The following is a 14,318-nucleotide window of genomic DNA, read 5'->3' as shown; positions in this document are numbered from 1 at the left end:
CTGGAAAAAAACACACAAAACAACCCGGACGTTGTGGTCCCTTTGATACGAGATGAACATTAAACTTATTTAACCTCTACGTGGGAACAGATTCATAACACAATGATGCATAATTGTCTCTCGGTATTATCTTTACTAAGTATAAGAAGATTTTGCTTGAATTATATATTAATAGCAACTTGTTAAAGATCAAAAATCTGAAAATGAAAGAAAGAAGAAGTCTTTGAACCCGTCAACCTTTTGATTTACAGTTCACAGCCCTGCACCGCCCCCTGGTGGACGTTTGTATTACTACAGAAACAAAGCTAAAGCGCCATAAGCAGCACAGTGAGCGTGAAGAGGGAAACCTTCGTGACGCTGAACGTTGAACCAGCTTAAAGGTTTTGGTCGCTCTCATGGAACCGGTGGAGGTGGTCAGAGTACCTGGAAGTGAGAGAGAAACAATCAGCTACCCGCTAATGTCATCAAAAGAACCGTTCGTACGCGATGTGATGTCAGAAATGTCCGACTCACTTTTTAGCACAGAAGGCAGAGCAATCTCTGCCGATGCTCTCGCTCCAGGCGGTCTTGTACAGCACCTGAAAACAAGGAAACAACCGACAGATTAGAAACACCGCAGCCGTTAACGTTGCGTCACCAGACGGCATCAGGATGAAAGGAAGCTCACCAGGAAGACCAAGCAGTGCAGGAACAAGGTGTAGAAGAACGCCACCGTCCTGGCCATCTTGTTGGAGAGAATCACACGACCCTGAGACACACAAACAGTGCACTAGTCAAGATATAGAACACACAGCATCATACACACGGGGTGTGTGTGTGTGTGTGTGTGTGTGCGTGTGTCTGTGTGTGTGTGTGCTCACGAGGCTCAGCGTTGCTTTATCCCAGGGGCTTAAGCTCAGGTATCGGCGCTGACGCTCCTGCAAACACAGAGAAACAAAGTGTGACTCCACGTAAATGAAGGGCCGCCGTCTCACACAAGTAATATCAAAGTTATGAATTATAATTCCAGATGTGTGTACAGTCTGGGGTGTGCGGGGCATTTGCTTCAGGGAAATGTTTTGAGTAAGGAGGTGTAATTTCTTTCACAGAATAGGTCATCCGTTTCAAGCTGCCTTCAGCGCCTACATTCCCTGGAGTGACCTTTAACGAAGCCCACAACAGCCAGACAGACGTGTTGCTTCCATCCCATCATCATCATCATCAATTCACAACGTCGGCACAACATCTACAAATAACAGCTTAACCTTTGGTTCTGCGGGAACGGCACCAAAGGAAGCTCTACTGCAGCGGTTGTCAAATATCAGAGGAGGAAACTCGTACAGCAAAAAACAACGACGGAGCGAGAGATGTCGAGAGCTTTCAGAGAGCTCGTGAGAAGAGTTTTTACCCTCTTGCTGAAGGAAGCGAACGGGTCCAGTCGCTCTTCGTACTGGGAGGAGTAGCGCATCACCGTGTCGTCACTGCCGCCAGCCTGCAGCACATTAACAAGACGTAAGAAACAACAACGTCACATTCATTCATTCAGCCATTCATTCATGCACACACGCACTCTGCCAGGGTAGCTCTGCAGGAATTTGATCTTCTCGTAGAGTTTGATGTTGTCGGCTCTCAGGCTGTCCAGCTCGCTCTGCAGCGCCTGCATGGTCTGCTGCACGGAGCGACTCTCCTGCAGGGACACAGTAGACAAACAGCTGATGGAGTGGTTCTCCTAGAAAACACAGGAATACAGTGTGCGCGTGTGTGCGTGTGTGTGTGTATGTGTGATCGTGACTCACAGCTTCCAGCTCCTGATTGCGGGAGCGAAACCTCTCCCTCTGGCTGGAGATGATGGAGAGCAGAGAGTCCATCTGGCCCTGAGGAAGCTCTGGGTTGAGGCCCAAGCCTGAACATGGAGGTTACACACATTACAAAAATACAATTCAATGCCATAATCCACTTCCTCTGTTATCGTGCACATGTAGATACGTTTTAGGATCATTTGAACTGTTTGTGGTTCGATTGGATGCGGATATCTCTTTTATTTGCAGACAGGCCGAGTCCGTCAAATTCTAGTGAACGCTTCAAAACTGGACTTCTTGAGTGTCTTCTTGAATGAAAGGAAAGAAACTCTTAAACTTTCTCTAATGAACGCTAGTTTGCAGGTATCAAACGGACAACACCTTGCAGCACCTCAGCTCTGCAGGTTCACGTCCACATGCTCTCGCCTTGAATGAGGAAGTTTCACTTCTCTTTCAGGAGACGCCATCCATCACTAGACGAGCTGAACACGAGCTGAAAAGGTTTCATCTCGAGCTTAAACTTGCTCATCCCGAGGCTTTAAGGATCTTCTGATTAATGCAGAGCTGTTTGTATCTTCACCTTCTGGACACTTTATATTTCATTGTGCACATAACTTCAAGACACTTTGTGGAGGCGTTGTTGCACTTCTTCTTCGTCAAAAGAAAACACTGCTCCCATGTTCTGTGAACAAGGAGCCGGTCGAGGGGACGTACCAGTGAACATGGCGGAGGCCTCCTTGATGGGCTCCGGGATGTTCTCCATGTTGCTGACCTCGGAGCCGTCGGCGTCGGGGCGCTGCAGGGAGGACATGGCCTGAACGGTGCTCAGGTCGTGTTCCAGCTTCAGGATGAGCTCTTTCTGCTCCGCAGCGGTCTGCACGGCGGCGGCGTACTGCACCTGCAGCTCTGCATGGCGGCCTGTTGAGCGCAGAGAGGAACGTTACCGTGCGTCCAGGTGGGTCTGCGGGTTGTATTTATAGTCTGTAAAACAACTCACCTGTGGAGAGTGAATGGCAGAAGCAGTCCGCCATCCCCACATGAACCCTTTAAGGTCACTACTACACTCCTTCCCTGGCTTCCTAACAGATCTTTCTCTGAGAATACTTATTTTACCACCATGTGTTCAAACAAGGAACATCTCCATCAACCAAAAGAAAAGCAAAACAAAAAACTACCACAGCACACTCTTAGTATTTGTATAAAAGAGATTTACTTCAATTATCACACCTAGGGTGCATGTGAATAATAATGATGATGAATCAAATGTCAATCATAACAAATACATTGTGAACGTTTCATACAGTGATATTGCTTTTCAATGTTGTAGAAGGGACTGTTTTACAGTGCTGAGAACAAACAACATGATACGTTTAGTAAATAGAAAGATAAAGAAACAATGATACATGAGGAAAAACGAAAGGGAGGGAGACCCCAAAAGGAGAATAAAGCATCTCAGGAGTGACAGAAGTGCGAGGGAAACAACTTTCAAAAAACATCTTAACCATCCCTTTACAGTCATGCAGCCTTTTGTACTACAACACACATGTACGCGCACACACACACACACTCACAAAATAGGCAGTGGGAGAAGTCGTGAAAATTATTACTTCCACATTGTTGATGACAAGGTTGGAAAAAGAAATCATCTAAAAACAAGTGTGAACTGGCTAAAGCCTCAACAAGCATCTTAAAGCTCTCCAGAAGGTCTCCGGGTCATTTGGTTGTCAGACTAAACTGTGGTTTAAGCTCTTTATGGGTGAACTGAAGCGACGACACAAGGAAGCAACATTCAGAAAACTGTCAGCAACCTTTCCACACAGGCGGAGAACTACTTCACTATTTGGCTTTTTGCTTCCTCTTTTAAATCTTGTGAGCATTCACTGAAATGTTTGCCGCTCCAGAGTTGATCTGGACATTAAATTAATTGTAGAGTTAAGCATGAAATACTAAAGAAATAAGAGGAAATGGTTTAAGACTTAAAACTTATCCGGAGCCGATGTGAGGGGAGCGTGAAAAGAAAAACACGAGCACGCGAGTACAGTGGAGGTTAAAGGATGAGTGTGCTGCTTCATGTGTGGATGTGTTACTGAGTGTGCTATGCATACAGCACCACTGATTCAGAAAGTGTTTCCTTACAAAACCCACTTCATAAGATATATTCTAAAAGTATTACAAAAAACATCTGAGGTTTTTCTTTCTTTCTTTCTTTTTTTTCCTGAATATGGTGACCAGTGCTGCTGTTCAGGCTTCCATTACAACGAACATGTCAAATGAATAACCACTACTTCAACAGATCATACAGTAAAGCTTTACGACTTCAGAAAACATGATATGATATACAGCATCTGTTACACCTTTACAATGTTATTCAACAGTGTATAGAATCATCTGATTTAAATTTGTAGAAAAATATCTGTGGATCATGGAAAAGTCCTGAATCGTCCCTTCTCTCCTCCTGCCTTCAAACAAAAGCATCCCGTGACAATAGTGAATCCATAGCTACTTGATCGACTGTATTTACATGTCTCTTTTCCAAATAACCATTAGAATTGGCACACGTCATTATCAATACCTGTAGTGCCATTATTAATGTCACAGCAAACCTGACACAAACAGAAAAATACAAAATGCCCTATGAATAAATTCAGTGTTATTACAGTGTACGCTGTTTCTGCATGCTTCCTCCTTCATTCAATGCTCTGGCCCCTCGCTGCTAGATAAGGTTATGTACAACGTAAGAAATGCATTGTGGGAAAACAACGGTCTGAAATCGGACCCGGACCGAAACGTGTCTGCAGGTCAGTCATTAGAATACACAAGCTCATTTTCTCCTCCTCCTCTTTCACTGCACTCCAGGAATCACACATAGCCAGAGAGGAAAGTCCACTTTAAAGTACCGATATGAAATGTGTGAGAAACACGTCGGGGTCGAGATGCGAGATATATCATGAACAGACCTGGTGAGATAGTCTACGTCTAATGACATCACTAGTTTGGTGCCCTGCTTGGCAGTTAAAGGCACAACTCTGATGATCTCACATGGTTATGGTGAGGTGATGGATGTGGCTATAACGTGGCCAATGGGTTAAGTGCTTATATTCTTTACAGTAGCTGTTCATCACCATTAAAACACACTGTGGTTGTCCAGTCCAAGCAGTCCAACACAAAGCAACGAGCCTCCAGTAATCTGCAGAAGACGGATGTTTCACATCAGCCGTCCACAGGAAGCGCCAATGTGTGAGGAATTTTACACCAGAAAATCCAATTTTAAATAATGCATCTGAATGCAGGACAATGAGGTCATCGGTATCTTTTGACAGGCGCAGACTATATCTGGAAGTAGGTTCAAAGAAAGGGGAGGCTTAAGGATGGACTGAGGAGGTTCTGGATAGAAACCAGTACAGGTGTTTGCTCATAATATCTACACCTGTTCAGGACAACGGCCCTTCAGTCAGGTTTGAAATGTGGGGCCACTGCAGGAGAATACCGTTCATAATGTAGGAAACATTGTGTTTTACCTTTAGTGTTCGGATGCAGAAGAGAGTCTGTGCTTGGTTCAAAACCACTTTTTTAAAAAAGGCATACATTTCCCAGGATCCCGGGATCGTACTCTGCTGTAGTGTTTACAGACGCTCTCCCAGGTAAGTCCTCAGAAAAAAATCCCAATAAGTGCTTTGTTACGGACTGCAATATATATTCTGCATAATCATAGGCTGGCTATTATCTGTTCAATCTGACGTAGCACCCCTGCTATCTGGTACACTTCTCTAATCTCAATTTGGCAGATATGACCTCTTACAAGTTAACTTGTGTTTTCAAGTTTAGGTAATTGCATTTGACCTATTTGACAAAGTGTAAATGGAGTTAACGTGATGACTGAGCGGCGACCTCCGTCTACAGAAAGCTGCACGCCGAGCGGTAGTGTTGGCCCAGGGAACAGCCCAAGAAACATCATCGGAGGATAGAAAACAGGAAAAGAGATATGCTAACATATGTTCGCTGATCTTGATATGTACTTTGATTCTCTAGCTAGCAATTTAAGAGCATAACTGTTGTGATAAAAGCTTAATGCTTATGGGAGCAAGAACTGTAGCAAACACATTTTTTTTTCAAAGCTATTGAAATGACACTAAACTTTAGGATTCATGAATATACAAACAAATGAGAACTAGTACATCTTTGTAAATATTAACCAATACTGCCGGCAGTCTATACGTCTAATAAAAATGTTACTTGCCCTCAGGAACAGTATAATCCCTTAAAAAATAGACAACTCAAATGATAAGACATTAAATGAAAAAATACAGCACCTATAAATAAGCAGAATAAAAACCAAACTATAATGCGAAATAGCAATAAAACCAAGCTACAGTAAATCATAGTATTACACTACTTTGTGAGAGATTAATGTAATGGTAACGCGTCAAACAGCTTAAAGAAGGGTGTCAGTTGTGCACTAGTAGTGTGTGCAAGTAGATACGAAATATGACCCCACTCATTGGAAACACTGAACACTCCTCAATCACACGCACGAGTGCACACGCATGTATTGACACGCATGTGTGTACATGCACCCATGCAAACGCGCACACACACACACACACACACACACACAAAGGGGAGGCAGTAGGCTGACAGGCACTGAGGGCTTGTGTGGGACAGGGAGGAGGTGATATGCCTTATAATTTGTAGTGTGTACAGTAGAATCAATGCAAAACATCCCTGGATACACAGGAAAGACTGGAGGAGCGGTGAGGACTCACACCAGGGTTGGGGAGAATTCACTTCGACAGCGATCAACACAAAGTACACACATGTGGTACTCTACGCTGCAGTTCATCCACTACAAAAACCTTCTTTCTTTTTCAGTCAAGAAGTTCATTATTGATAATCTACTTTGTAAATTTTATTCTGAGTGAATTGACCTCGACCCTGACTTACATGCAGGCAAACACACACACACACACACACACACACACACACACACACACACAAACACACACACACACACACACACACACACACACACACACACACACACACACACACACACACACACACACACACACACAAGACATACACAAGACACACACACTCTTCCTGATTTGGCCTATAAAACGTGAGTCTGTGAATAGAGAGTGTGTCCGTGGTGCAACCCCCACCCCAGCAGGTCCAGTGCTGGGTGAAAGCTGTGACACAAACTACAACATGTGTCGCATCATCGTGTCAGACGGCTACAGTACTACGTGAATTCATCGTATCGTATTTCAACAACGCAACATTATTCCATTTCAACTTGGGTTTTTTTGTGTGGTTTTTTTCTTCCAAAACAGTAACATTTGATTCTCTTATTTTCTGTTCTTCTTTTTGTACTAATCAAAAATGTTTCCTTAAAATTCCCTATTTTGTACTCTTTAGAGTCAATAGACTGTGCAATCTCTTATTGGCAACCAAATTGCAATATTAAAATGAAGAGATCATCCTTCATCCTTTAAAGAAGGGTTCCTTCCATCCTTCCTCTTCAGATGAGTGCGTGTGTTGGTGAGGAATTAGAAATCCTTCTGGCCATCACATGGCTGTCAGCAGGACAGGATATGGGACACAACAGGTCAAAGTTCATCTCTCTTACATCAGTAACCATGGCAGCTCAGCCGACAGGCCTCCACTACCCTCTTAAGAGTGTAGGAGTGAGATTAAAAAGAAAACATGCTGCCATTGAGAAGAGAACACACACACACATATATATATACACACACACACACACACACACATCATTTTTAGGTGTGTACACACACACACACACAAACAAACAAACAAACAGGTGCACACTGACACAACCCCTAACATACACACAAACGCACACACACACACACGCAGTGAGTGAAAAAGGCAAAGGGTTTGTAACAGTCACTCTACAGTGTGAAAAATGAGGCGTCTCACTGAGTGAGGGGAGGTTTGTGGACACTTGGGAGGTGAGAAGAAGAGCGGAAAAAATCTCCTTTAAGAAAGTGAGAGTTCTTGTAAGAGAGTTCCTGTCTCTATCTATAACCTATCAGTGTCTCTCACTGTGACAGCTGCTGTGTCAGGCCTTGCCTGTGTTACTGAGTCCAGGTTTCACCCCCAGCTGTGGGTCAGACCCCAGCTCAGGACTAACCAGTCTGGTGCACCAGTGGCTGGTGATAGGGGAGGTACAGCAGGGCCGGAGGCCAGCAGGACGGCTAAGTGCTTTTCTCAGTACAAAAACAAAACTCAGTTTAAAAAAAACACAGAGACACGTACGTTCTCTTATTTTGTTCTTCTAGGATTTCAGTAAATCTTCTTTTTAAGGGTTTTGCCAACCACTCTTTGTTTCTTTCCTCTTTTCAGAAAGCTTCTATGTAATAAAAATGGCTGCTGAGCTTGACTTTGGCTGTGTCCACTCTCCAACTGGAACAGAGCAGGAGGGGTCCAAGGTTAGAGGTCGTGAGGTTATGAGACAAGAGGGATGAAGGATGGTCAGGGGGAACTAGAACTCCCACTCTGAGGGATCCTCTTTGCTGGCAGCCTTCTCCAGCCTGTGGATGATGTTATTGAGATTGGCTGCTTTCTTCTTGCGCAGATTGTTGTCCCTGGGGTTTCTGGCAGGGCCAGAGGCCGGGATGTGAGTACTAGAGGCAGAGCCACTGGAGGACGCCTCCGTGAGGCTGAAGAGCCCCAGTCCACCCTGTCCACAGCTGGAGCCCGGCCCGGCAAAGCCTGAGGTGGTGCAGTCAAACTGGTCAGGGGAGTTATTAGAGCCCCCTGCCTCAGACTCCACCTCCATGTCGTCTTTGCATGCTCCTCTGTGGTCCTCCAGACCCATGCCCAGTCCCTGGCGCGTCTCCACTGTGCCTTCAGACTCTGTCCCGTCGCAGCTGTCCCCCTCTCCTGATTTGGACCCGCGAAGGGACGGGGAGCCGCCCTCGCTGCCAGGGCCCAACCCTCCAGCCGCCTGGATCTCCTCTATGAAGAGCTCTCGCCGGATGCGTGACCTGGTGGAAACACACGAGATCAGACATCCTGGAATTAAGACGTGTCAGACGCAATACGTGTCACGTTGGACTGATCCTCAAAATATTGTATGAAAGCTCATGTATTCAACAACACAAAACCATCTACGATACAAATACACACAGTCAAATGCAAAATCCTTTCTAGAAAATTCCCTTCTACACAGACAGCAATAAGAAGTGAAAAACTATATATTCAATAAAACAAACACAATTACAAGCAACAGAAATGATGCAAAAGCCCCGTTGAAGAACAGCTTGGCAACCCTTAAAAGGCTCCTTTCCACATGCTGACCTGTAATTATGGAACCAGTTAATGACTGTACTGGTCTTCAGGTTGAGCTGGGAGGCCAGCTCCTCAATGGTTTTGGGCGATGGATAGGGCTTCTGCTGGTAGGCCCGTTTCAGGGCCTCCTTCTCCTCTGGGCCCAACACCACTCTGGCCTTCTTCAGGTGCTGGTGTCCCGGGCTCTGGGAGCCCTGTAGGTAGTCGGGCCCCACTAAACCCACGTCCACTGAATGGTTGTCGCTTAAGGAGCTCAGCCGCCTCTTCATGTAAGCTGAACAGAGACACAAACAAGAAGGGACATTTGTAAATCAGAAAATGCATTGAAAATAAACAAGAGGATGAATAAATATGGGGAATATTAATATCAACATGTCTTTGTAAATGAGAACCTGACAACCAATTTACATGTGAAATATTTATTATGGATCAGTTGGATTAACTAGAGATTCATTAGTTGTTATTAGTTAATTATTTGACTACTCTATTAGTCAATATAAATTTAAAAAAGTGCCAATTTAATTATCAATTCATTGTTAAATCAATTTTCTAAGTAAAGATTATTTATTAAAACTTCCCTTTGGAGCTAAGCAGGCTGTAACTTGGTCAGAAGCTCAGTCGGTCGGAGTGGATACTCTGTCCACTTCCTGAGTTATTTCCTGGTGCATTTTGTGCGTCAGACACTGTTCTAAGAGACAACGCTGCCATCCTCTTCAACGGTCACTAGGTGGTGCTATTGTCCTTCAGAGGAACTATAACAATGAAAACATCTCTTCCATTTTAAAGCAAACTAGCAGCACCATTTACTCGGGGCACCAGCAGCTGAAAATGAACAGCTCGTGGCAGCTTTGCATGAGGTTGACATTTTCCTCAACCCCAATACACACTGCCAGATATATTAGTGTTGCAGGCAAAAACCACTCAGAGCAAGGTTAGACCACTCTGAAAGTTGTGAGCTGCCTTGCAGGCTTGAACCGCAAGGGTGAGAGGTCAACTATGGACTCTAGACTAGGTCCATGTCTTTCCTCTGGGCTCTGCTGTCGGCCAGGACTCCTCACCATTGCTATTTAGATGCATTACTTTGGGGTCAATAATCAAACAAAGTTGAATGGAGAGTAACCCCAATGCGTCCAAACCCCAAACTGTGCTGTATGGTGCGCCTTGTTGTCCTTGTGCCTAGTTTGAGATATCATGAGGGTTCACTGATCCTGCATGCTTGTGCCAGCTGAGAGGTTAAAAAATGCCTTACCATGCCCATAGAGAGGTCTTCTCATGGGCAGTGGGGGGTCAGCGAGGAGGCAAGGCCTCTTGGCTTTGCTCTCATACGCATTATGCAAACAGAAGGCCAGGAAGAATGAATGAGGGATAACGTGAGCTATGGGCTAAGAAATGATAAAAAATACAAGCTTATAGACACTGGTAATTATTATGATGATGAGGAGGAGGAGGATGATGATGAAGAGGAGTGCTGATGACTGTGAGTAAGCAGGCCCCCGGCAGTCCCCTAGCTGTCACATCTAATACAGTATGTGATGTCTGCAGTCCTGATTGGTACTGACATCACACCAATATGACTGTGATCTGCACAACATGCTCTGCTGTCCTGCACAAAGGAGATTGTGTGTGCATGTGTGATGTAAAGGCTGCTGCTGCTTGTGTTTTTTGTGGATGTTTTTTTAGGATGTCCGGGGCTTTTGTTTATTATTTTTGAAAAGGCACGCCGCCGCTCAATAAGAAGTGTGCATTTATTTCTGGTCTTTGAGCCCTCACTACACACCTTTCTTTTCCAGACGTTTCATGTCCATGAGCTTCTCCACACTGTGTGGGTCCTGGAGCCAGAGCTGCATGCGGACGAAGGGCTCTCGTCCCTTCAGGCTGAGCTTATGCCAGGGTTTGGGCCTGGCCAGCAGGTCTGAGACCGAACCCTGAGTCAGACCCAGGATAGTCTCCCCAAACAGACGCTGGCCTAGATAGGCGAAAGAGAGGCAGAACTAAACGGTCATTTGAGATGATGAGTGATTGAAAGGCTGAGGAAGTCATCATTGAGGACGGAACGGGAAAGGGGAAGACCAACTAAACCCTTTGTTTCTTACCGAGGTTATTATCAGTGAGCACCTCCTTAACCTTCTTGGTGATGGCGTAAGTATCGAGCTCAGGAGACATCGCGACCATTTCCTGGATGCTGAGACCCGAATGACCCGGGACAGGCAGCGGGGTGCCGGGCTGCGACTCCCCGCCCGACGGATCCTCCGACGCCAGTTTGAGACTGGAGGACTGTGGAGCGAGCGGATCCCCCGTGAGACCATTGACAGACTCCTCGGCTGAACTGAGGGGCGACTCCGGAGCGGGGCTGCAGCTTGCTGAGGTCTTGGGAGTCCCCTCTGCTTGAGGAGAACAGACAGGGAGAGAAACATCACACAGGTTAGAAGACGTGTTACCATGGACTCAAACACAGCTCCATCCCCTCTCCCCGCTGCGTTCGGGAGGGACTTCAGTCATACCACATCAACTAATTTAATTTCTGTTAAACAAACAGCAAAGGTGCTTAAGTTTTCAGTTTGAAGCTTTTTTGGCTTCCTCCTCCTATTCCTTCATCTCCCTGTCTCTGTCTGTGTAGTACTGCTGTGCAGCTCAGCAGGCTGGAAGAGAGCAGTCATGAGGAGCTGTCAGTGTACATTAGCTGCTGTTTACACCCCCAGAGAGAAAGAGACACGCACATGCCCGCACACACACACACACACACACACACACACACACACACACACACACACACACACACACACACACACACACACACACACACACACACACACACACACAGAGCTGCCATCTGGCGCTGCAACACTAACTTGTCTATGACATGACAAACCAGCAGCTTGCTGGCTGACACTGCCACCGCACTGAGGATGGGGGGATGGTGGGAAGAGAGGGGAGGGAGGAGGGGGGGGATTGTGTGAGTGACAGACTGACAGTAACAACTAGCCACAAGCTCTAATCAGGCTTTCAGAGTAATGCTCTGGCCCGAAGAGCCTTGCTGTGTGAATCCATATACTATATTGTTTACCTTGGTTCTGAGCTTGCTGGATGTGTGTGTTTTGCCCCATGTCTCCGTTGAGCCACGGCTGCATGCGGAGGTATGGCTCTTTGTTCCTCTGGTTCAACTTGTTCCACGGTTTGTGCCGAGACAGACTATCACTCAATATTCCCTGAAATTCAAAGATGGAGAACGGCTCAGACGCGCAACTATTGTAGAGTGAAAGCAGAGTAATGGAAATGGTCCTTACGGTCGGTCGCCTTACCTCTTTGGAGTCCTCCTGGTTGTAGTTGTCCTCTCCAGTCTGGCTGGATATGGCCCTGCGAGGGTCTGTGTGCATGTTGCTCCACCACTGCTCTCTCCAGTAACCCACTCCTCCAGAACTCCCAGAGCGGGCCGACCCCTCGGAGCTCCGACCCAGCCTGTGAACTCCGTCAACAGACATGTCAATCCCCAAAGAAGCCCGGCCCTCTCTCTTTACGCTGGAGCTGAAGTCCAGGATGGGAGACGGGGATGAGGGGGAGGACAGGAGGGAGCTGGGAGGCTTCTTGAGGGAGAGCGCCAGGGGGTTGTAAGGGGGAAGGGGAGCGGTGAGCGAGGAGTTCAGGAAGTCCCTCTGAGATAGTAATGCGAAGGAGGAAGACGAAGACGAGGCCTTGAGGAGGGGCTCCAGTGCAGTCTGTTGGGCCTCCATCTCTCTGCGTGCTTGCTCTAGAATGGAGCGGATAGCCTCATCTGATCCGCCGCCGCCCCCTCCGCCTCCGCCCCCACCCCCTCCTTTTAGTCCTGGATATGTGGGTTGAGCGTGGGACAAGTCTGTTGAGGGAAGGAAGAAAAAAAGAGGTCGGCATGAGACGCACCGACAAACACTCACAGCCACAGTGTATCATCGTCCTCTGAAGAGCAGAAGAAAACCACGACTCACCAGCTTTCTGCACCTGCAGCTCTCGTTTGGCTTGCTCCAGGATGGACTTGATGGCCTCGTCTGAACCGGCCTCCGGGGTGCGGACGCGGGCCGTAATGTTACCTGGAAGGAGAGGAAGAGGGAACGGGAGGAGATGAACATTCTTGTCAGATTAAGAAGCACAGATAACCGACTCCAGAGAAAAACTAAAGAGAACAAAATAAGCCTATAAAGGACACTAAATAATTACACCATAGCACAGCACAAAGAACAACATTCCCCCCACTGAGCTGCAAGGCAACTACACTGGAGGGATTGTCGTCATGTCTCTGGTCCCTTTGGAACTCACACATGCACACGTGGGTTCGTACAGTAAACGCTGCCCACAGAATAACAACTACCAATAAAATCCCTAAATACACATGCTGGCTTCTCCTTTGACGCAAGTCACTGGAATTGTGCGGTTACCTTGAAAGCACATGTATATATCTCTACGCCTGCCCGCAAGTTAATAAACGCCAACTCACACACACACACACGCACACACACACGCACACACACACAGATACAGTTCACCCCAACAGAAACATGCCACACAGACAGAACGTAACATCTCTGTTTGTGGAGGGGACAGACCTGTGTGTGAAGCTGTATTGGAGACGGCTCTCCGCTTCGGGACATCCTGAAACACTCTGCTAAGCTGGGGCTGGCCTGAGCCCTCTGTTAAAAACAATATATACCACACACTATGTTACAGCACTTGTGTGTTGTTGTCTTTTACAGCTAGACTATGTGGTGCCCTATAATGCTCTGCAAATACATGAAACGTGTGGATACTTCCATCCAGTGCACATTATAGTACCATAAACGCATTGATCTTCACCATCTGTGGCCCCAAAAGGAATTAAACCTCTACCTCTAGCAGGAATATTAAACCACTACTAGTAGTCAAGGATAAATAATTCAACAGGAAGAATTGAACAGGGGGATACTAACTGCAGGCTGCCTTGTGTTTTAACACAGACTTTGGACGAGGGTGGTTATATTTAGGTATACCACTGAGACCATCTTCAAATAAAAAATGTCCTGATGCGTTAACAAAAGCAGGCCCAGGCGAATCGAATCTACCCGTAGTTAACAGTACCCCTGCCTTCCTCCTCGTTCCCACCGATCAATACTATTGATGTGTGAAAGGTTTCTGTATTGATCACAATAGCTAGGAGAGGCTCTTGGGATCAGTGCGTGACTAGGAACTCTCTCAAAACACACAGGTGTGGCACAGGGTGGG

General features: G+C 46.4%; 1 protein-coding gene across 5 annotated transcripts in view; it reads right to left on the bottom strand.

The window, feature by feature from the left end:
* Positions 1–14,318, bottom strand: part of cux1b (cut-like homeobox 1b) — a 57,681-nt gene that overhangs the window by 384 nt on the left and 42,979 nt on the right. For 2 of the 5 annotated variants that reach the window (XM_068585893.1, XM_068585895.1), the window contains exons 16-23: positions 13,667–13,750; positions 13,052–13,153; positions 12,392–12,942; positions 12,157–12,298; positions 11,186–11,476; positions 10,870–11,058; positions 9,102–9,366; positions 2,970–8,788 (exon numbers count right to left, since the gene is read on the bottom strand). In XM_068585893.1, the coding sequence (XP_068441994.1) occupies positions 8,284–8,788; positions 9,102–9,366; positions 10,870–11,058; positions 11,186–11,476; positions 12,157–12,298; positions 12,392–12,942; positions 13,052–13,153; positions 13,667–13,750 (2,129 nt within the window). In that variant the 3' untranslated portion in view covers positions 2,970–8,283. Of the gene's footprint in view, positions 424–513; positions 579–667; positions 749–860; positions 918–1,387; positions 1,472–1,549; positions 1,667–1,775; positions 1,883–2,492; positions 2,697–2,969; positions 8,789–9,101; positions 9,367–10,869; positions 11,059–11,185; positions 11,477–12,156; positions 12,299–12,391; positions 12,943–13,051; positions 13,154–13,666; positions 13,751–14,318 lie in introns of those variants that run through there. The other 3 variants (XM_068585898.1, XM_068585894.1, XM_068585897.1) reach the window with 3 other exon arrangements.

This window comes from Clinocottus analis, unplaced genomic scaffold (assembly GCF_023055335.1).
Source record: "Clinocottus analis isolate CAN_PGR_092001 unplaced genomic scaffold, fCliAna1.0.p SCAF_2, whole genome shotgun sequence".
Taxonomy (NCBI): domain Eukaryota; kingdom Metazoa; phylum Chordata; class Actinopteri; order Perciformes; family Cottidae; genus Clinocottus; species Clinocottus analis.
Note: the sequence above shows the minus strand (reverse complement) of the source record. Positions and strands in the feature narration are given on the sequence as shown.